The following is a 21,511-nucleotide window of genomic DNA, read 5'->3' on the forward strand; positions in this document are numbered from 1 at the left end:
CTAATCAAGATAAACTGCAAGTCTGTAAATAAACTAAATTAACTCAGATTCAAAGTAAGACTGTTTGTGTTTTTTAGCCTGAAAAACCTTGCAGAAAGCGGTTTAACGGGGTTAATTTAGGTTGGTCATTGAGCTGCAGTCCGTCATTGGGTGATGTTCATTTGTTCTCCTCAGAGTTTTCATCACAGCTCCAAGAACCTCTGCTGCATGTATTGCAGTTCCAGGGTCAAACAACAGTTTGAAGGGTAAAGTGTTGAATTGCCAATAAAATGAAACCGAATTAGTCTGCAGGCACTTAGCATGATTTTTATTGATTTTTCCTCCACGGTTTGCTGAGTTCATTTGCTTTATAAACTCAACATCAAACCCTCACACGACCACCCCCTCATGACCTTCTCCCTCTGAGTCCCCAAGAGGCTAGGACACCACATATTGCGACTCCTCATTGCCCTCCTGTAGCCACGCTTGGTCTCTGAACTAGTATGATTGGTCTCAAAGTCTGACTACTTCTAAAGGGCCAATTTCAAAAGTTTCATGACCAGTCTCAGGCAGTCCTGTTATCGTCACACAGCTCTTATGCATTTTTACCATCTCACTTTGATTTACCGATAATTGATGACTACAGCCTACTGCTTTCACGGCCATTATTGTGAGGCTATGGAATGAATCTGAATTTGAACTGATCTCTTCCTCAATGCTGGGAAATGTAGTCCAGCTCTTGCTATTTTTAGGGACAGGAATTACAAGCATATGGAGAAGCACAGACATATTAGGGGTAGTCAGAATGGCTTTGTGAGGGGCAGTTCAAAGCCAGCACGGTAGCATAGCGGTTGGCACAACACTATCACAGCCTGCGGCGGAGTTCGGAGATCAATCCTGGTGCCCTCTATAAGGAGACTCTCTCGTACACCTACACCCTCCCTGTGGAATGTGTGGGTTTTCTCCAGGTGCTCTGGTTTCCTCCCACAGTCCATGCCTCAGGAGCCTGAGTTTTTCAAGGTGGTAACAAAATTAATTGATGAAGGTAGAGTAGTAGATGTTGTGCATATGGGTTTTAGGAAGCTGTTTTACAAAGGTCCCCATGGTAGAGCAGTCAATGCAGGGTGTATAGATTTTAGTAAGGTGATTAACGAGGTTTCTTATGGTAGCATGCTGGATGTGGTGCATGTAGATTTGAGTAAGGCTTTTGACGAGGTTCTTCATGGTAGAGCAGTCAATGCGGGGTGTATGATTAACACCTTACTAAAATCCATATGCACTGCTTCAACTGCTCTACCATGCAGAACCTTGTCAAAGATGTTACTAAAATCCATACACCCCGCATTGACTGCTCTACCATGAAGAACCAAAGGTCATCCAGCTGCGGTTCCAGATCCCTAATACGGTCTTCAAGGAGCTGCAGCTGGATGCACTTCACACAGATGTGGTTCCCTGGGAGATGCTGGTATGAAGAACACACCAGCTATTTACTACACTAGGTACCACAAGAGAAAAATGGAGGTGGAATCAGGACAAGTAAAGCACCAAATTATATTAATAGACTCCAGCAACTAGCTTCTTCTCCCTGTGTCACCAGGATTTGGGTAGAGGTAGTCTTCTCTTCTGCTCTGAACACTTAGTCAGCTGCAATACAGTTAAAGTATTCCTGAAGCTAACTCAAGTCTCTGTACAATTGCACTCATTACTTTAAAATGAAGCTACTTAATGTGAGGAATATTACTTTATATATGGGAGGAGGCAGAGACGCCTGCTAATGACCACAGAGAGGACAATAACCACTGCCCCAAAATTATGAAATATGAAAGCCCCTGGGGTACAGAAATAGACTTCAAGCTCTTCTGCGATATGAATTCGAGAGATGCATTCCTTCAAGCCCATCTCAACCATCGATAACACCTAACTCCTCATCACTCAGCTCTCATGCATTAGATACTAATATGCTACAGAACATCGCAACCATTGCCTTCTTTGTCTTTAAACCTTAAATCCTTTTCTATTTGGAAGCTCTCAGGTAAGTTTTCCACATCGCTCACACACACCGTCAATAAGCCTCATCATCAGCTGCACACTTCAATGTGCTAACCCCACCGCTCACACTCACCTCTGGGACAGCAACATTGAATGTACTGCATTTGGTCTGTGCTGAGGAGCCTGGATAAAGTGAGTACTTTAAGATGTTGAAAGGAAGGCATGCCGAAGGATAGGTATCAGAGCGATGGGTATAATTCACTGATGATGCAGTACATTAAAATCAACAAGGCCTTGAAAGCGTACATCTGGTGAGGACTATATGCTGACTTGCAAACCCTTATCAAAACCCTGAGAAAAGACAGCACGCAAGTTTGATGTATTCAAGATTTTATTTGAAAGAGAACACGGATGTGGAGAAAGCTAACAAGGAGCACGAGGCGGGAACAGTGGTGAGATCAAAGCATACATCAACGTTTTCCATCTTCAGCACAATATAAACATTCATTTGGATGTATGCTTCCAGAAAACAATCATTTCCCAACAAGATTATAGTCTGGGATAATGTTTCAACTATAAAATTGAATTGTGAAACAACATGAATAAAATTAAATGGTGATTGCAACATATTAACAATTAACCCACATAATTATCAGCAACACAGCTGGCAGAGTTTAGTTCAAAGGCATGGGGTGTAAAGCAACTCAAGCTGCTCCAGACTGAAAGGACAACTGATAATATCCGGTTTCACTCAGAACACACCACTCACATCAAAGGATGAGGATGCTGCCTGCAGAATGATTACTTTGATAAGTAGCCGAAACATCCCAAAGTATACCCGTTGTATTCTTCCCTGTAATTACTCTGCATGACAGTGCACCGGAGCATCATCAACCTTGCCAGCATCAGGGCTCAAGCTACTGGGGCTGGAGAGTGTACGGGTTGGTTTGCAGAGGCCAGATGATAAGCTCTCCCAAACTATCTGTCTGTTAGACTGTGCCTCAAGATTGAGGATGACTTATGCCCACTCCAGATTCTGTAGATTCTGAGGTGACTGATGTGCAACAGGTGAGACAGGAGGCAGACAGGGTGAGTCCAGTTGGGGAATTGCATTGTTATCATGATAGGACATAACCCAGCCAATGTTTGCAAAGAGTACATCGGGGTTAGAGGATATTGAAACTTTGGGCATGTTCCTTTGTAAATAATCTTTTAGACTGACGGGCAGAGAGATGTGCAGCATGTAATCTCATTTGTTGTATAATATCAAATCTGTTGGAATTCTTGAGGAAATAACAGACAGAAAAGGCGAAGAAAAGTCAGTGGATATTGTGTACTTGAATTTTTAGAAGGCTGTTGACAAGATGCCACACATGAGGCTGCTAAAAAAAGATGGTTATGAAGGGCTGCTGGTCAGATTGAAGCTGAGGGGCTTCAGGGTCCCTATGCCCACCATCCTACTAGCTAATGTGCAAGCCATAGAGAACAAGGTGGATGATCTTAAAGAGAGACTCACCTACTGCAGGGAGATGCAGAACTGCTGTGTATTCTGTTTCACTGAGACCTGGCTCTCCCCTGCCACCCCCGAATGTGCCATCCGACCAGAGGGATTTTCGATCCATCAGATGGACCGCACGGCGTCTTCGGGCAAGATGAGGGGAGGTGGTGTCTGCCTACTGATCAACACTGGGTGGTGCTCGGACACAGTGGCACTGACAAGCTCCTGCAGCCCGGACCTGGAACACCTGTCGGTGAAGTGTCGTCTCTACCATCTGCGACGGGAATTCACCTTGGTCATACTGACAGCGGTCTACATTCCCTTCCAGGCGGACGAGGAGTGTGCTCTGAACATACTGTATGCCAACATCAGTGAACTTGAGACCAGGTATCCGGAGGCTTTGCTCATTACAGCCGGGGACTTTAACCAGGCCAACCTCAGAAAGGTGCTGCCAAAGTTATACCAACATGTCTCCTGCCCCACTAGAGGCCCGAATATACTTGACCACTGCTACACAGCAGTCAAGGATGCCTACCGTTCCGTCCCACGACCTCACTTCGGAAAATCAGACCATCAGGCCATATTCCTCCTCCCGGCTTACAAACAGAAACTGAAGTTGGAGGTCACGGTGTCAAAAGTAGTGTCGTGTTGGACGGAGGAAATAGATGAGGTCCTCCGTGACTGCTTTGAATCGGTGGACTGGTTAGTATTCAAGGACCCGGCAGCTAACCTCGATGAGTATGCCTCAGTTATCACAGACTTTATTTGGAAATGCACGGAGGACTGTGTGTCTCGCAAGACGATCCGGGTATTCCCTAACCGGAAACCTTGGATGAATTATGAGGTCAAGTCTCTTTTAAAGGCTAGAGCTGCAGCTTTTAGGTCCGGGGATACCAGTCGCTGCACAGAATCCAGGCGTGAACTCCGGAAAGCCATTAAGGGCGCCAAGAGTGAATATCGAGCCAAGTTGGAAGCTCAGGCTAGCCAAAGGGATGCCAGTAGACTATGGCAGGGTCTAAATGAGATCACGGGGTGCAAAGAAAAGGCTGGGAATATCAATAACTGTGGCGCTTCTCTTCCTGACAAACTTAACGTATTCTATGCAAGATTCGAACAGAAGAGGAGCGTCCCACTCCCTCTGGATGAACCGAACCTGGTGGCATCGAGATTCATCGTCACTGAGGAGGACGTTAGAAGGGCCTTCCTGAAGATAAATCCAAGGAAGGCGTCGGGCCCAGATGGCGTCCCAGGACGGGTTCTTCGGGCCTGTGCAAGCGAGCTAGCTGGAGTGTTTTAAGAAGGCAACGATAATCCCAGTGTCGAAAAAGAGCAAGGTGGCATGCCTGAATGACTATTGACCTGTGGCTCTGACATCAATTGCTATGAAGTGCTTCGAGAGATTGGTTATGGCACACATCAACCACAGCCTACCGGTCAACCTCGACGCTTTGTAATTCGCCTACCGGAGCAACAGGTCAATGGCAGATGCCGTCTCTCTGGCCCTACATTCCTCCTTAGAACACCTGGAGAATAAAGATGCATACGTAAGTCTCCTTTTCATTGACTACAGCTCTGTCTTTAATACTATCATTCCAAATAGACTGATTCCTAAGCTCCGGAACCTGGGCCTTAGCACTCAGATCTGCAGCTGGATCTTCAACTTCCTCACAGACAGGACCCAGGCTGTAAAAATAGGGGACAAGCTCTCCTCTACAATCACTCTGGGCATCGGTGCCCCACAAGGCTGTGTGCTCAGCCCCCTGCTGTACTCACTGTACACCCATGATTGTGTAGCCAAGTTTCCATCAAACTCAATATATAAGTTTGCTAATGACACAACAATTGAAGGCCGTATCTCGGGTAACGATGAGTTTGAGTACAAAGAGGAAATTAAGAACCTGGTGGCATGGTGCGAAGACAATAACCTATCCCTCAACGTCAGCAAGATGAAGGGATTGGTTGTTGACTTCAGAAGGAGTAGCGGACCGCACGACCCAATTTACATCGGTGGTGCGCAAGTGGAACAGGTCAAAAGCTTTAAGTTCCTCGGGGTCAATATCACAAATGACCTGACTTGGTCCAACCAAGCAGAGTTCACTACCAAGAAGGCCCACCAGCGCCTTTACTTCCTGAGAAGACCAAAAAAATTAGGCCTGTCCCCTAAAACCCTCATTAATTTTTATAGATGCACTACAGAAAGCATTCTTCTAGGGTGCATCACAACCTGATATGGAAGTTGTCCTGTCCAGGACCGAAAGAAGCTGCAGAAGATCGTGAACACGGCGCAGCCCATCACACAAACCAATCTTCCGTCCGTGGACTCACTTTACACCGCACGCTGTCAGAGCAGAGCTGCCAGGAATATCAAGGACACGACCCATCCATCTTTTCATCCCTCTTCCCTCCAGGAGAAGGTTCAGGAGCTTGAAGACTCATACTGCCAGATTTGGGAACAGGTTCTTTCCAACTGTGATAAGATTGCTGAACGGATCTGGGCCGCACCCTCCAAATATCTGGACCTGCCTCTCGGTTTTTTTGCACTACCTTACTTCCCATTTTTCTATTTTTTATGATTTATAATTTAAATTTTTAATATTTACTAATTTTAACTATTTTTAATATTTAGTATTTGTAATCCAGGGAGTGTGAAGTGCAGAATCCAATATCGCTGTGATGATTTACGTTCTAGTACCAATTGTTTGGTGACAATAAAGCATAAAGTATAAGATATAGTACGGACAGAAACACTGGCAGAGGCAAAAAGTGGGAATAAAGGGGGCCTTTTCCAGTTTGCTGCTGGTGACTAGTAGCACTCCGCAGGGATTGGTGTTTTCACATTGAAAAGGAAAATAGATCAGCCATAATTGAATGGCATATCCGAATTGTTGGGCCAATTGGGAAGATACATACCAGGAAAGGTGGGTCGATACACAATGATTCATTATACTGATGAAGTGTAAGTGTAAACGGAGGCAGTGCGAGATGTGTGAGAAACACCAAGTAGGAAGGAGGAAGACAAATGGGAGACCAAAAGCATATTTAAGTTAAGAACGAAAACCTAGTTTTTGTTAATAGAACAGATTAGCTTTACTTGTCACTTGTACATGGAAACATCGAAACACACAATGAAATGCGTCATTTGCATCAACAATCAACCAACAGTTGGAGGATGTGCAGGGGGCAGCCCGCACGTGTTGCTAAGCTTCCAACACCAACACAGAACGCCCACAACTTACTAACCATGTGTCTTTGGGCTGTGGGAGGAAACCAAAGCAGGTGGAGGAAACCCACAGGGCACAGGGAGAACACAAAAATTCCTTACAGAATTGAGCACCAGTCACTGGCGCTGTAAAGTATTATTGCGTAGCTCTGTTAACAATATTGGAGTTATTCTTCATCTACACTGCAAAAGCATTTATTTAAGGTAAGTAGTTTATACCTCAGAAACTTAAATCTTCAATAAAATTTCTTTTTGAATAACTTTGATGTTCACTTCAGTTTCATTTGCAAGGTAACATCAGGCCGATCACAGACACAAAAATATTCATTCAATAAAGATTACAATCAAAATGCTATCACAAATTCAGATATTCATTGTCAAGCACTGTGCAACTCCGAGCACCAAGACAATGAAATCCCCATCAGGTGCAGATTACTTAAACCTAGACCAAGCTAAACAAAGATACAAGGTCTTCAGGGAGTGAAGATGGCAAGGAAATGAAAAAGATTAAACCCAAGATCCAAGGTCACGAGAACTGGATCTGTTATTTATAGAAACATAGAAAACGTACAGCACAATGCAGGCCCTTTGGCCACAATGCTGTGCCAAGCATGTATTTACTTTAGAAATTACCTAGGGTTATCTATAGCCCTCTATTTTTCTAAGTTCCATGTACCAGGAGTCTTTTAAAAGACCCTCTCATTTCCACCTCCACAACCGTCATCGGCAACCCATTCCAAGCACTCACCACTCTCTGTGTAAAAAACTTATATAACCATATAACAATCACAGCACGGAAACAGGCCATCTCGGCCCTTCTAGTCCGTGCCGAACTCTTACCCTACCCTAGTCCCACCGACCTGCACTCAGCTCATAACCCTCCATTCCTTTCCTGTCCATATATCTATTCAATTTAACTTTAAACGACAACATAGAACCTGCCTCAACCACTTCTGCTGGAAGCTCATTCCACACAGCTACCACTCTCTGCGTGAAGAAGTTCCCCCTCATGTTACTCCTAAACTTTTCTCCTCTAATTCTCAACCCATGTCCTCTTGTTTGAATCTTCCCCACTCTCAATGGATAAAGTCTAACCACGTCAACTCTATCAATCCCCCTCATAATTTTAAACACCTCTATCAAGTCCCCCCTTAACCTTCTACGCTCCAAAGAATAAAGACCTAACTTGTTCAATCTTTCTCTGTAACTTAGGAGATGAAACCCAGGAAACATCTTAGTAAACCTCCTCTGTACTCTCTCAATTTTATTGACATCTTTCCTATAATTCGGTGACCAAAACTGTACACAATACTCCAGATTTGGCCTTACCAATGCCTTATACAAATTCAACATTACATCCCAACTCCTATACTCAATGCTCTGATTAATAAAGGCCAGCAAACCAAAAGCTTTCTTCACCACCCTACCCACATGAGATTCCATCTTCAGGGAACTATGCACCATTATTCCTAGATCCCTCTGTTCTAAAGCATTCTTTAATGCCCTACCATTTACCATGTATGTCCTATTTTGATTAGTCCTATCAAAATATAGCACCTCACATTTTTCAGCATTAAACCCCATCTGCCATCTTTCAGCCCACTCTTCTGTCCTATATCTCTCCGCAAGTTTTGAAAACTTACCTCATCATCCACAACACCACCTTCTTAGTATCATCTGCATACTTACTAATCCAAATTACTACCCCATCATCCAGATCATTAATATATATTACAAACAATATTGGACCCAGTACAGATCCCTGAGGCACACCGTTACACACCGTCCTCCAATCTGACACAGTTATCCACACTACTCTCTGGCGTCTCCCATCCAGCCACTGCTGAGTCCATTTTACTACTTCCATATTAATGCCTAACGATTGAACCTTTACCAACTAACCTTGTCAAAGGCCTTACTGAAGTCCATATAGACAACATCCACCGTTTTACCCTCGTCAACTTTCTTAGTAACCTCATTCAAAAAATTCAATAAAATTTGTCAAACATGACCTTCCACACACAAATCCATGTTGACTGTTCCTAATCAGACCCTGTCTATCCAGAAAATTATATATACCATCTCTAAGAATACTTTCCATCAATTTACCCACCACTGACGTCAAACTCACAGGCCAATAATTGCCAGGCTTACTCTTAGAACCCTTTTTAAACAATGGAACCACATGAGCAATACGCCAATCCTCTGGCACCATCTCTGTTTCTAATGACATCTGAAATATTTCTGTCAGAGTCCCTGCTATTTCTACACTAACTTCCCTGAAACTCCTAGGGAATATCTTGTCTGGACCCGGAGACTTATCCACTTTTATATTCCTTAAAAGTGCCAGTACTGCCTCTTCTTTAATTGTCATGCTTTCCATAACTACCCTACTTGTTTCCCTGACATCTCCTCTGTACCTACTTCCAATCAGTTTAAAACTGTGCCATTGCAGCCCTGGGAAAAGCCTCTGACTATTCACACGATCAATGCCTCTCATCATCTTATACACCCCTATCAAGTCATCTTTCATCCTCTGCCACTCCAAGGAGGAAAGGCCGAGTATACTCAACCTATTCTCATAAGGCATGCTCCCCAGTGCAGGTAACATCCCTGTAAATCTCCTCTGCACCCTTTCTATAGTTTCCACATCTTTCCTGTAGTGAGGCAACCAGAACTGAGCACAGTACTCCAAGTGGGGTCTGCCCAGGGTCCTATATAGCTGTAACATTACCTTTCGGCTCTTAAACTTAATCCCACAACTGATGAACGCCAATGCACTGTACGCCTTCTTAACCACAGAGTCAACCTGTACAGCAGCTTTGAGTGTCCTATGGACTCGGACCCCAAGATTCCTCTGATCCTCCACACTGCCAAGAGTCTTACCATTAATACTATATTCTGCCATCATATTTGACCTACCAAAATGAACCACTTCACACAGATCTGGGTTGAACTCCATCTGCCGCTTCTCAGCCCAGTTTTGCATGCTGTCGATGTTCTGCTGTACCCTCTGACAGCCCTCCACACTATCCACAACACCCCAACCTTTGTGTCGTCAGCAGATTTATTAACCCATCCCTCCACTTCCTCATCCAGGTCATTTATAAAAATTTCAAAGAGAAGGGGTCCCAGAACAGATCCCTGAGGCATACGACAGGTCACCGATCTCCATGCAGAATATGACCTGTCTACAACCACTCCTTGCCTTCTGTGGGCAAGCCAGTTCTGGATCCACAAAGCAAGGTCCCCATGGATCCCATGCCTCCTTACCTTTCTCAATAAGCCTTGCATGGGGTACTTTATGGAATACCTTGCCAAAATCTGTATACACTACATCTACTGCTCTACCGTCATCAATGTGTTTAGTCACATCCTCAAAAAATTCAATCAGGCTCGTAAGGCACAACTTGCCTTTGGTAAAGCCATGCTGACTATTCTTAATCATATCAGCCTCTCCAAATGTTTATAAATCCTGCCTCTTAAGATCTTTTCATCAACTTACCAACCTCTGAAGTAAGACTCACTGGGCTATCTCTACTCCCTTTCTTGAATCTGTCCAACCCTCCAATCCTCTGGAACCTCTCTCATCCCCAATGATCATTGCCAGAGGCTCAGCAATCTCCTCCCTCGCCTCCCTTGCCAGAGGCTCAGCAATCTCCTCCCTAGCCTAGGGTGCATCTCCTGGAGACTTAGCCAACTTGATTCTTTCTAAAACCTCCAGCACATCCTCTTTCTTAATACCTACATGCTCAAGCTATTCAATCCACTGCAAGTCATCCCTACAATCGCCAAGATCCTTTTCTGTAGTGAATACTGAAGCAAAGTATTCATTAAGTACCTTTGCTATCTTCTCTGCTTCCATACACACTTTTCCACTGTCACATTTGATTGGTCCTATTCTTTCACGTCTTATCCTCTTGCTCTTCACATACCTGTAGAATGCCTTGGGGTTTTCCTGAATCCAAGGCCATGTCATGGCCCCTTCTGGCTCTCCTAATTTCTTTCTTAAGCTCCTTCCTGCTAGCCTTAATCTTCTAGATCTCTATCATTACCTAGTTTTTCAAACCCTTTGTAAGTTTTCTTTTCTTCTTGACTAGATTTTCAACAGCCTTTGTACACCACGGTTCCTGTACCATACCATCCTTTCCCTGTCTCATTGGAACGTACCTATGCAGAACACCACGCAGATATCCCCTGAACATTTGCCACATTTCTGCTGTAAATTTCCCTGAGAACATCTGTTCCCAATTTATGCTTCCAAGTTCCTGCCTGATAGCTTCATATTTCCCTTTACTCCATTTAAACATTTCCCTAACTTGTCTGTTCCTATCCCTCTCCAATGCTATGGTAAAGGAGATAGAATTGTGATCACCATCCCACCACAATTGCAGGCCGAATCTCGGGTAATGATGAGTTTGAGTACAGAGAGGAAATTAAGAACCTGATGGCATGGTGCGAAGACAATAACCTATCCCTCAACATCAGCAAGACGAAGGAATTGGTTGTTGACTTCAGAAGGAGTAGCGGACCGCACAACCCATCTTACATCGGTGGTGCGCAAGTGGAACAGGTCAAAAACTTAAGTTCCTCGGGGTCAATTTCACAAATAACCTGACTTGGTCCAACCAAGCAGAGTTCACTGCCAAGAAGGCCCACCAGCGCCTTTACTTCCTGAGAAAGCTAAAGAAATTTGGCCTGTCCCATAAAACCCTCATTAATTTTTATAGATGCACCATAGAAAGCATTCTTCTAGGGTGCATCACAACCTGGTATGGAAGTTGTCCTGTCCAAGACCGGAAGATGATGCAGAAGATCGTGAACACAGCCCAGCACATCACACAAACCAATCTTCCGTCCTTGGACTCACTTTACACCGCACACTGTCAGCGAAGTGCTGCCAGGATAATCAAGGACACAACCCACCCAGCTAACGTACTTTTCGTCCCTCTTCCCTCCGGGAAAAGGCTCAGAAGCTTGAAGACTCGTACAGCCAGATTTGGGAACAGCTTCTTTCCAACTGTGATAAGACCGCTGAACGGATCCTGACACGGATCTGGGCTGTATCCTCCAAATAACCGGACCTGCCTCTCGGTTTTTTTGCACTACCTCACTTTCGATTTTTCTATTTTCTATTTATGATTTATAATTTAAATTTTTAATATTTACTATCGATTTGTACTCCAGGGAGCGCGAAGCGCAGAATCAAATATCGCTGTGATGATTGTACTTTCTAGTATCAATTGTTTGGCGACAATAAAGTATAAAGTACCTTCAAAATGCTCTCCCACTGAGAGACCTGACACCTGACCAGGTTCATTTTCCATTAGCAGATTAAGTACTGCCTCTCCTCTTGTAGGCTTATCTACATATTGTGTCAGGGAACCTTCCTGAGTGCACCTAACAAACTCCACCCCATCTAAATCCCATGTTCTAGGGAGATGCCAATCAATATTTGGGAAATTAAAATCTCCCACCACCCCAACCCTGTTATTATTACACCTTTCCAGAATCTGTCTCCCTATCTGCTCCTCGATGTCCCTGGTACAATTGGGTGGTCTATATAAAAAAAAACACCCAGTAGAGTTATTGATCCCTTCTTGTTTCTAACACTCACAGAGACTCCGTAGACAACCCCTCCATGACTTTCTGCTTTTCTGCAGCTGTGACACTATCTCTGATCCCTGTCCTTTCTGAAAGATCTAAAGCCTGGCACTCTAAGTAACCATTCTTACCCCTGAGCCATCCAAGTCTCTGTAATGGCCACAACATCATAGCTCCAAGTACTGATCCATGCTCTAAGCTCATCTGCTTGTTTCATGATGCTTCTTGCATTAAAACAGACACATCCCTAACCATCAATCTGAGCGCATCCCTTCTCTATCACCTGCCTATCGCACTGTCTCCAAGCTTTCTCGATTCGTGAGCTAACTGCCCCTTCCTCCATCTCTTCAGTTCAGTTCCCACCCCCCAGCAATTCTAGTTTAAACTCTCCCCAATAGCCTTAGCAAACCTCCCTGCTAAGATATTGGTCCCCCTCGGATTTAGGTCCATTCTGTACAGGTCGTGCCTGCCCCAAAAGAGGTCCCAATGATCCAGAAATCAGAATCCCTGCCCCCTGCTCAAATCCCTCAACCACGCATTTACCCTCCACCTCATTCTATTCCTACACTCACTGTCGCGTGACATAGGCAGTAATCGCAAAGCTATTACCTTTGTCATCATGCTTCTCAGCTTCTTTCATGGTACAGATTGGTACCAACGATATAGGTAGGAAAAGGGAGGAGATCCTGAAAACAGACTACAGAGAGTTAGGAAAGAAGCAGTTCTCCTTCCCACTTCAGGATATCGTGGACACAATCAAAAACTTCCCAGACCCTGGTACCTGGGAGGCAAACTACAATCCGTGTTTCTTTTTGCATCCACAGAATTGTCTGTCTGACCCTCTAACTATAGAGTCCCCTATCATTACTGCCATCCTCTTCCTTTCCCTACCCTTCTGAGCCACAGGGTCAGACTCTGTGCCAGAGGCGCGGCCACTGTTACTTTCCCCAGGTAGGCCGTCTCCCCCAAAAGTACTCAAACAGGAATTCTTATTGTTAAGGGGGACAGCCACAAGGGTATTCTCTAGTATCTGACTCCTGCTCTTCCGTCTCCTGACTGTTACCCACTTAACTGTGTCCCAAGACCCTAGTTTAACTACTTGCCTATAGCTCCTCTCTATCACCTCCTCATTTTCCCTGACCAGACGAAGGTCATAGAGCTGTATCTCTAGTTCCCCAACCCGGTCCCTAAGGAGCAGCAGCTCGACACACCTGGTGCAGATTTAGCCATCCTGGAGGCTGGGAGTCTCCCGGACATCCCACATCTGACACCCAGTACAAAACATCGGCCTCAAAGACATAATTCCTGTTTCTATTCCTCACAGGTAACTTACCTCATCTCAAACTGTTATCGCCGAAGCCTAAATGAGCCAAGGCCCTACGACTCTGCCTCAGATCACTCCATTTAAGTACTGTATTTAGGTAAATACTTCTGCTTAGTGTGTAATATGATTGGCCATTACTTTGATTTTAGTATGAGTCATGACAACATAAGAAACAGCACTATCTACTCCTGAATTAGCAGATGGATGTAATTGGCTATTACCCTTCCTCAGTAACACATTTAATAAAGACAGATCTCACCACAGAATCACGTCAACTGGTACTACCTCCAGAACCCCCACTTTCATCAAATGCTTCTGCCATTCAGCTCAATAGTCAGTTCTGCCAGTGGTTCAGACTTCCAGTCACCATGGACACACTGGACAGGTGTTTGGTGACTGTAGCCAACACCAAAGGCAGGGGCATCATTTTTCTTAACTAATGGAGTGAGCTGCCAGAATCTATAGGGGCTTTAACACGTTTTCCATTAACTCTGATCATTATAAACAGCCTCTTTCTCTTCTCATTCTGCTTGTTTTCCATTACCATACTCACAGTCATAACAATCATTATCATCACATTGTCCCTTGCTTGGTACATAGCATATATCTGACAATCTGGCCTTCTTGAGAGGACACACAGAGGGTTTATGACCTGGCTACTGACAATGGTAGAAGAAACTAACTAAGATTCTTTGCCATCGTTTCTCCCTCTCAGCAATTCTACAAAATTACTCTGAGCAGGTTAAAGTCTCTGTTGCTTTGGAATGACAGTTGTGATGACGTCCCTTGAGGGGACGGGACTGAGGTACTGCAGGGCAGGTCAGGCTGCCATGAGTCCATCTGCTGGCTCATGCTTTCGGACCCATGTTCTGGTGTCTGGAGGACAAACCTGCAGCAGTTGCTCCAGAACAATGGCCTCATCAATCTTTTCCTTGGACTTCTGCTCTGGTTGAGACCCCTCAGGTGAAGATATGTCACAGTGGGTGACTCCCCTGGTGGTAGAGTAGTGGAATGGAAACGTTGAGATAGATTTCCGCCAAGATGTCAAATTTAGCCGGTAGCGCCTCCTTCAGGTCAGGATAGTTGTTGAATCTCTCTTCATCCATTGCAGTGTAGGCTTCAGGAGCGTTACCCATCAGTAGTGGCACGAGCTGGTAGGACCAATCCTCCTCTGGCCATTGCCATATCTGGACCATCCTCTCCAACCTGAGGAGATAGTTCCCAGTATCGTCACCTTGTTGACAAAATGTCATCTTGAGACCCTTCCACAGACTTTGGAGTCTCTTTCTAAGAGCATCACCTCTCCTCTGCTGGGTAGACAGAAAGTCTCCGAACAGATTTTGCAGGGTAGTTTGGAGGTGGTGTCACTTGAAGGCCCTTCAGATTCTGGCCTGAGTTTGGCCCTGGGCTGAAGTTCTTCCTCTGAGGTCTCCGCTATTTCCCCGGGCATCTGCTTTATTTTTAGCCTCGTGGGTTTCCTGACTTGGGACCGTAAACCTATTTTGCCTCAGGTTGAATACACCTCTTTCCAACCAGCCATCCCAATGCTGCCAACATATGTTGGATACGTGGGTGATGACCAAAGGAAAAATGACTGGAGTCGCTTAGCACTCTCAAAATTCAGTGAAAATAGTGGAAAGAAAACTGCCAATATTTATCAAAAGATATCTATCAGAAACACAATAATGGCTCCATATTTATTCTTGTCCAGTGTGAACTCCTGGCAATCCCTATCTCTCTCTCTCATATTCACAGCAAAGAGTTTCTACTAGGACATACCATATTTAATTACCCACAAAGTTAACTTAGTAGAGCTACTAGGACTTGATGTTTCAATCCCTATGGTAAGTTGGCACTCTCGATGTTGGCAGTGGGTTTGGAGTGGTGACAAGGAGGGAGGGTAGGTGCGTCATCGGGGTCATCAGGTGGGCACCCTCCTTCTTTGGCGTTTCGTTGATAAGCCCACGACGTCTCCAGAGGGCTCAACGGTGCTACCTGGCATCCCAGATACACCCCCCTCAGTTCCATACCCTCCTATCTTCATCTTGCAGCCCAGTTGTTGTCTTTGCTTTTAATCCAAATCCAGTTGCTGCTCTCTTCTGCTGCATTTGACAAGGACTTGATTGCTTGTTGGAGGGAGTGACCCCTCACCCCCATCTTTTTCAATAGACTGGTTGTAGACGTAGTAACGAATCCCCTGCATCCCACTTCTACAGGGAAAATCTTGGTCTTCCAGCCATTCTGGGCAGCTTCAGTTGCCAGTTCAGAGTACTTGGTCTTTTTCCTCTCATAAGCTTCTTCGACACCATCTTCCCATGGTACTGTCAATTCCACAACATATGCTAGCTTGGCTGTTGTGGACCACAGGACCATGTCTGGCCAGAGTGTTGTAGCCGCAATGTCTGGGGGAAACACAAGCTTTTTTCCCCAAAGTCCACGTCCATTTTCCAATCCCGAGCAACCTGAAAAATGCTTACATCTTTTGATGTGGACTACACATGAATTAGAATATGAAGCACCCCACAACGTAGTTACAATCATATTACAAAAGAAACAGAAGTATCGACCTTAAATACAGTATACAATTACACATTTACACTTTATTTCCTGTCAATCAATTAAAACTGAATTTGGCTGGCTCTACCTACCCATCACCCATCCCATGATCCCCTATCAGTTAAGACAGAGACAAAGTTGCATTTATATGGTACCTTTCAGAGTCTCAGGATGGCACAGGATGTTATTGATTCACAGACAATACCTCCTTCTTGTCAAAGGAAAGACCGTCCACTGTACTGTGGTACACACAACACATAGTTGTACCACACGGAACCACCACATAAAACTGTACCATACAGAATCTCCATACACAGCAGAACCACACTGAATCACTATACACAGTTGTACCATGGGTAGAAGATTGGCTGACTTGCAGAAGACAAAGAGGGGGAATAAGATGTAATTTTTTTTCAGTTGGCTGCTGGTGACCAATAATGTTCTGCAGGGATCAGTGTTAGATCCACTACTTTCACGTTATATGCTAATGATCTAGATGACAAAATTGTTGGCTTTGTGGCCAGATTTGTGGATGATACAAAGATAGGTGGAGGGGGCATGTAATGTTGAGGAAGCAGGGACTCTGCAAAAGGACTTGGACATTAGGAGAATAGGAAAAGAAGTGGCAGATGAAATACAGTGTCGGGAACTGTATGGTCATGCACTTTGCTAGAAAGAACAAAGTTGTAGACTATTTTCTAAACAGCAAGCAAATTCAAAAATCAGAAGTGCGAAGAGACTTGGTAGTCCTAGTGCAGGATTTCCTAAAGTTTAGCTTGAAGGTTGAGTCAGTAGTAAGGAAGGCAAATGCAATGTTAGCATTTATTTCGAAAGGACCAAAATATAAAAGTGAGGATGTAATCCTGATGTTTCATAAAGCACTGCTCAGACCACTTTTGGGGAATTGTGCACAGTTTTGAGCCTCATATACAAGGAAGGATGTGCCAACATTGGTGAGGGTCCAGAGAAGGCATATGAAAATAATCCAGGAATTAAATGGTGAATGCATGAAGAGCATTTGATGGCACTGCATCTGCACTTGCTGGAGTTTAGAGGGGGTATCACTGCCTCAAAACAGAAGGACATCCCTTTAGAACAGAGATGAGGAGGAATTTCTTTAGCCAGGGTAGTGAATCTGTGAATTCATTGCCACAGACAGTTGTAGAGGCCAAGTCAATGGGAATATTCAAAATGGAGGTTGATAAATTCTTAATTTGCAAGGGTGTCAAAGGTTATGGGGTGAAGGCAGGAGAATGAAGTTGAGAGCCGAGTCGATGAGCCAAATGGCCAATTCTGTACTTATGTCTTATGATAATAACTTAATCTCACTGTTGTCAATATCTGAGTTTCTGTGCTTTTTCCTCTCCCCTTCATAGTCCCTTTCAATAACGCTGTGCTCAACTTGAGACTATTTTGAACATGTGAAATTATGAAGAGTAAAACAAGGCAAGAGAGTTTTGCAAAGAAACGTGTTGAAACAAAATTCTTGTGAAAGTTTTCACCAATTTCCAACTTGGAGTGAAAATAAGGTAATTAATTAGTGTCTTCATTTGCATAAAGGTACTGACCTATGGTGTATTTCTCTCCTGGGTGGCCTGTTGTAATTGTCACAAGAAGGGACCAACATAACTTCAATAAAAATTTAACAAAATCAGGCATGACAAGTTACACAGGGCTGATCTTCTTTGTCACCCTATCTCCAGAAAGGCCAAAAGTTACTTTGCTTACTGAATTTATTTGTTGTCTTTAAAATATCTCAGGCGACTACTAAAGTAAAGACGTGTCCTGGTGCCTTTACAGAGGTATATTCAGATAAAAATTGTCAGTGAACCAAAGCAAATATTAGTCTGGGTGTATATTAGTTTGATATAAAAAGAGAAATTGTGTTTATTGGTGGATGCTTCGAGAATCAGAATGGAAATGAATAGCAAAAGAACAAAAAAAATGACACATACTTATTTTGTAGGGAATGGCTCAAGCCTAGAGTACACTGTTAGAGGTAACGGTGCAGGGAAATCCAACTGCTGTGTTCAATAGGGAGCAAAATAAACATTGGAGAGGAAAATACGAGCAGGGCTCTGCCGGGCAGGGTGGGGTGGACAGATCTGCTGGGTGGGCGAGCATGTGGGTGGCTCTGTTGCATGGGTGAGTTCATTATACCTTTACCTCTTTGGCCTTCAGGTACCCTGAGGATATTAAACTACAAGTAAAATAAGTTAGTCTGCTTATCACAGTCTGTCATCATTTGATTAAATTGTTCTCTCTCCTTGAGAGGATTGTAAAAATATTGTATAGCAGAGTTTCCATTTGAACAACTGCTAACTTGTGAACATTATGAAATAATCAATAATATTAGCCACAAAAGGCTGAAAGTAAAGCCTAGCCATTATAGCTAGTGTCTTTAAACAGTACAGCCATGTTTGTGGGCAAAGTTTGCATGTCACTAAGCAATCCACCATTTTCAGACCAGCACTGATCAGCTGTTCAAATGCATCAGCTGAGTTAGAAATAATACTGTAACATTTTGCCAGGTCTAAACTTTTAGACAACAGTCACAAGCATGCAATGTTTATCATGGAGAAACTTAAAACTATACTGAGATGCATCACTCCAGCTGTGCAGGCTTAACAACCACTTCAAAACAGTCACTTGGCTTTGCTGCTTGTGTCAGGGTGAGTGATGCACTTAGGAATAGCAGAGTCATCGAAGATGTATCGCACAGAATGCTTCTTTGGCCCATTTAGTCTACGCTGAAAACTTTTAAACTGCCTCCTCCCATCAAGCTGCACTGGGACCATAGCCCTCCTTACCATCCATGCACCTATCCAAACTTCTCTTAAAAGCTGAAATCGAGCTCACATGCACCACTTGCGCTGGCAGCTCATTCCACACTCTCACAAACTTCTAGGTGAAGAATTTTCCCCTCGATTTCCCCTTAAACTTTTCACCTTTCACTCTTAACCCATGATCTACAGTTGTAATCTCACCCAACTTAAGTGGAAAAAGCTGCTTGCATTTCTCCTATCTATACCCCTCAATTGTGTATAAGTCTATCAAATCTCCCCTTATCCTTCTACATTCCAAGGAATACGTACCTAACCTATTCAACCTCTCCTTATAACTCAGGTCCTCCAGACTCAGCAACATCCTTATTTACATCGTTCCTGTGGTAGGTGACCAAAACAGCACCAAATACTCCAAATTAGCCTACCAACGTCTTATACAACTTCAACATAACGTACCATCTCCGGTACGCAATACCTCGATTTATGAAGACAATGTGCCAAAACCTTTCTTTACGACCCTATCAACCTGTGATACCACTTTCAATGAATTATGCACCTGTATTCTCAGATCCCTTCGTTCATCTCCACTGTGTTGAACCTACCCTTGCTGACCTTATCTGAAGGCTGACTCACATTCAGTACCTGGGCCCCTTGCACAATATATTGTCAACCCCCTATTGTGAGCTACTCAGTGTTTTTTTTATTACACTGTCATTTTCTAATGGTGTTTATACGTCACTGACACTTCCTAGCAATGCACAGTTGGTGACACTCCAAGTAAGACGCAATTAAGAAAAATGTCCAGAAGAATGGTATCCAAAAAGGTGGATTGGAGGAGGAATTTAGAGAACAGAATTAAGTTCAATCAAGGCTTAGCCAGCAAGGTAGCAGTGAGATAAGACAGGAATCAGGTTGAATATTCAAATGTCATGAGCAGAGATGGACAGCTCTTGCTGTCAGCAGAAAGAAAGCAAGTAATAAGAAAGGCTGTTCTCATATGATCCCACTCTTTACCTCAGCTCCAGCACAAGAGAAGGTCTTCGCTCACTGAGTCCATCCAGACACTGAGGAAGCTTTGCAATGAGATAACTAAATTAATTCAACACACATAAAAGTTGCTGGTGAACGCAGCAGGCCAGGCAGTATCTCTAGGAAGAGGTGCAGTCGACGTTTCAGGCCGAGACCGTCAGGACGAAGGGTCTCGGCCTGAAACGTCAACTGCACCTCTTCCTAGAGATACTGCCTGGCCTGCTGCGTTCACCAGCAACTTTTATGTGTGTTGCTTGAATTTCCAGCATCTGCAGAATTCCCGTTGTTTGTAACTAAATTACTTACAAGCTTCCCCACAGCCAGGTGACCAAACAGTATGCTAATCTGTTTTAGTGACATGGATTGGGGGATGAAAGAGCTAATCCACATTAAATCACGCCATGTACAGATTGACAAGCTTGGCCAATACAACACGGTGCCACAGTGGAGACTCGCATCCAAATCCTGCAGTGCGACACTGAGTATTTCTAAAGTTAGAACTGAATTGGAAATATAAAGCAATGAGAAGAGGGAAAAGATTGTAGGGTGCCCAACTGAATCAAAAATCTTGGACATCAACAGCTCTCAAGAATCTACAGTGTCACTTGGCTGCCTTGAATTCACAAGCTGGTCTGGAAATGTAATTCAATCCTTGTCTCCTCATAAGATTTTTTCTCTGCATTAAATTGATGAACACCAAATCTGAAGACTTTCCCACAGACACCAAGCAACAAACGTATGTCATACATGTTCAATATATACACACAGAAATGGGTGTACCCAGAGAATTTAATATGTAGCAGCAACCATCATCATCAAATGACACGATACCCAAAATTCAAATGCAATTTATAACCGTCACCTGAAACCTTGGTGTCAGTGAAATAAAAAGATGTTCTGCATTTTTACTCTACAAAATAAGAAGGATGATGATGGATGCAGATTTTGATCTTGAAATACAGCTGGGACTGGGGATCTTGCCAAAACAGATTCTAATCACACGACTCCACAAAGCAGACATCCACTGACCCACTTGCTGAGGTGGAACTGTGCATCACAACCAGCACGAGATGACTCACTAGGAAGTCATTCTTAGTTCATTATGAACAGGACTAGATTTTTCTCTCATCACAAATACAACTTAGGGCTTCAAGAAACAATTCCATTTTTTTTTACCTGTTTTCTTTCCCTGTGGAATTGTTGGAAACTGTTCTGTGGTGTAATTGAACACATCTGGTGTGCTGCCCTCTTCAAAATCAGCACTGCCTTCTGTGGAAAATAAGAGGAAAACAACAAGATTAATTCCAGTCTTTGAAGGCCTCTGTTCTAAGTCCTGGATGGACAATGGCTCTCAGAATAAAATATCTGGGTTTTTGCACCAATAATCATGTAATTGTCATGATTCAAATGTATTTCTGATTTGCACAAAAGCCATCCACACAGTTTATACACTGTTGCACTGTACACTGCATGGAATGCAACCCATTTTACAGAATGCAAAAAAAGTAACTTTCATGAGTGGCCGT

General features: G+C 43.7%; 1 protein-coding gene across 7 annotated transcripts in view; it reads right to left on the bottom strand.

The window, feature by feature from the left end:
• Window positions 1–21,511, bottom strand: part of hspg2 (heparan sulfate proteoglycan 2) — a 551,229-nt gene that overhangs the window by 411,365 nt on the left and 118,353 nt on the right. For all 7 annotated transcript variants that reach the window (XM_072245063.1, XM_072245064.1, XM_072245068.1 and 4 more), the window contains exon 3: window positions 21,162–21,254. In XM_072245063.1, coding sequence (XP_072101164.1) covers window positions 21,162–21,254 — 93 coding nt within the window. The remainder of the gene's footprint in view (window positions 1–21,161; window positions 21,255–21,511) is intronic.

This window comes from Mobula birostris, chromosome 27, assembly GCF_030028105.1.
Source record: "Mobula birostris isolate sMobBir1 chromosome 27, sMobBir1.hap1, whole genome shotgun sequence".
NCBI classification, from domain to species: domain Eukaryota; kingdom Metazoa; phylum Chordata; class Chondrichthyes; order Myliobatiformes; family Myliobatidae; genus Mobula; species Mobula birostris.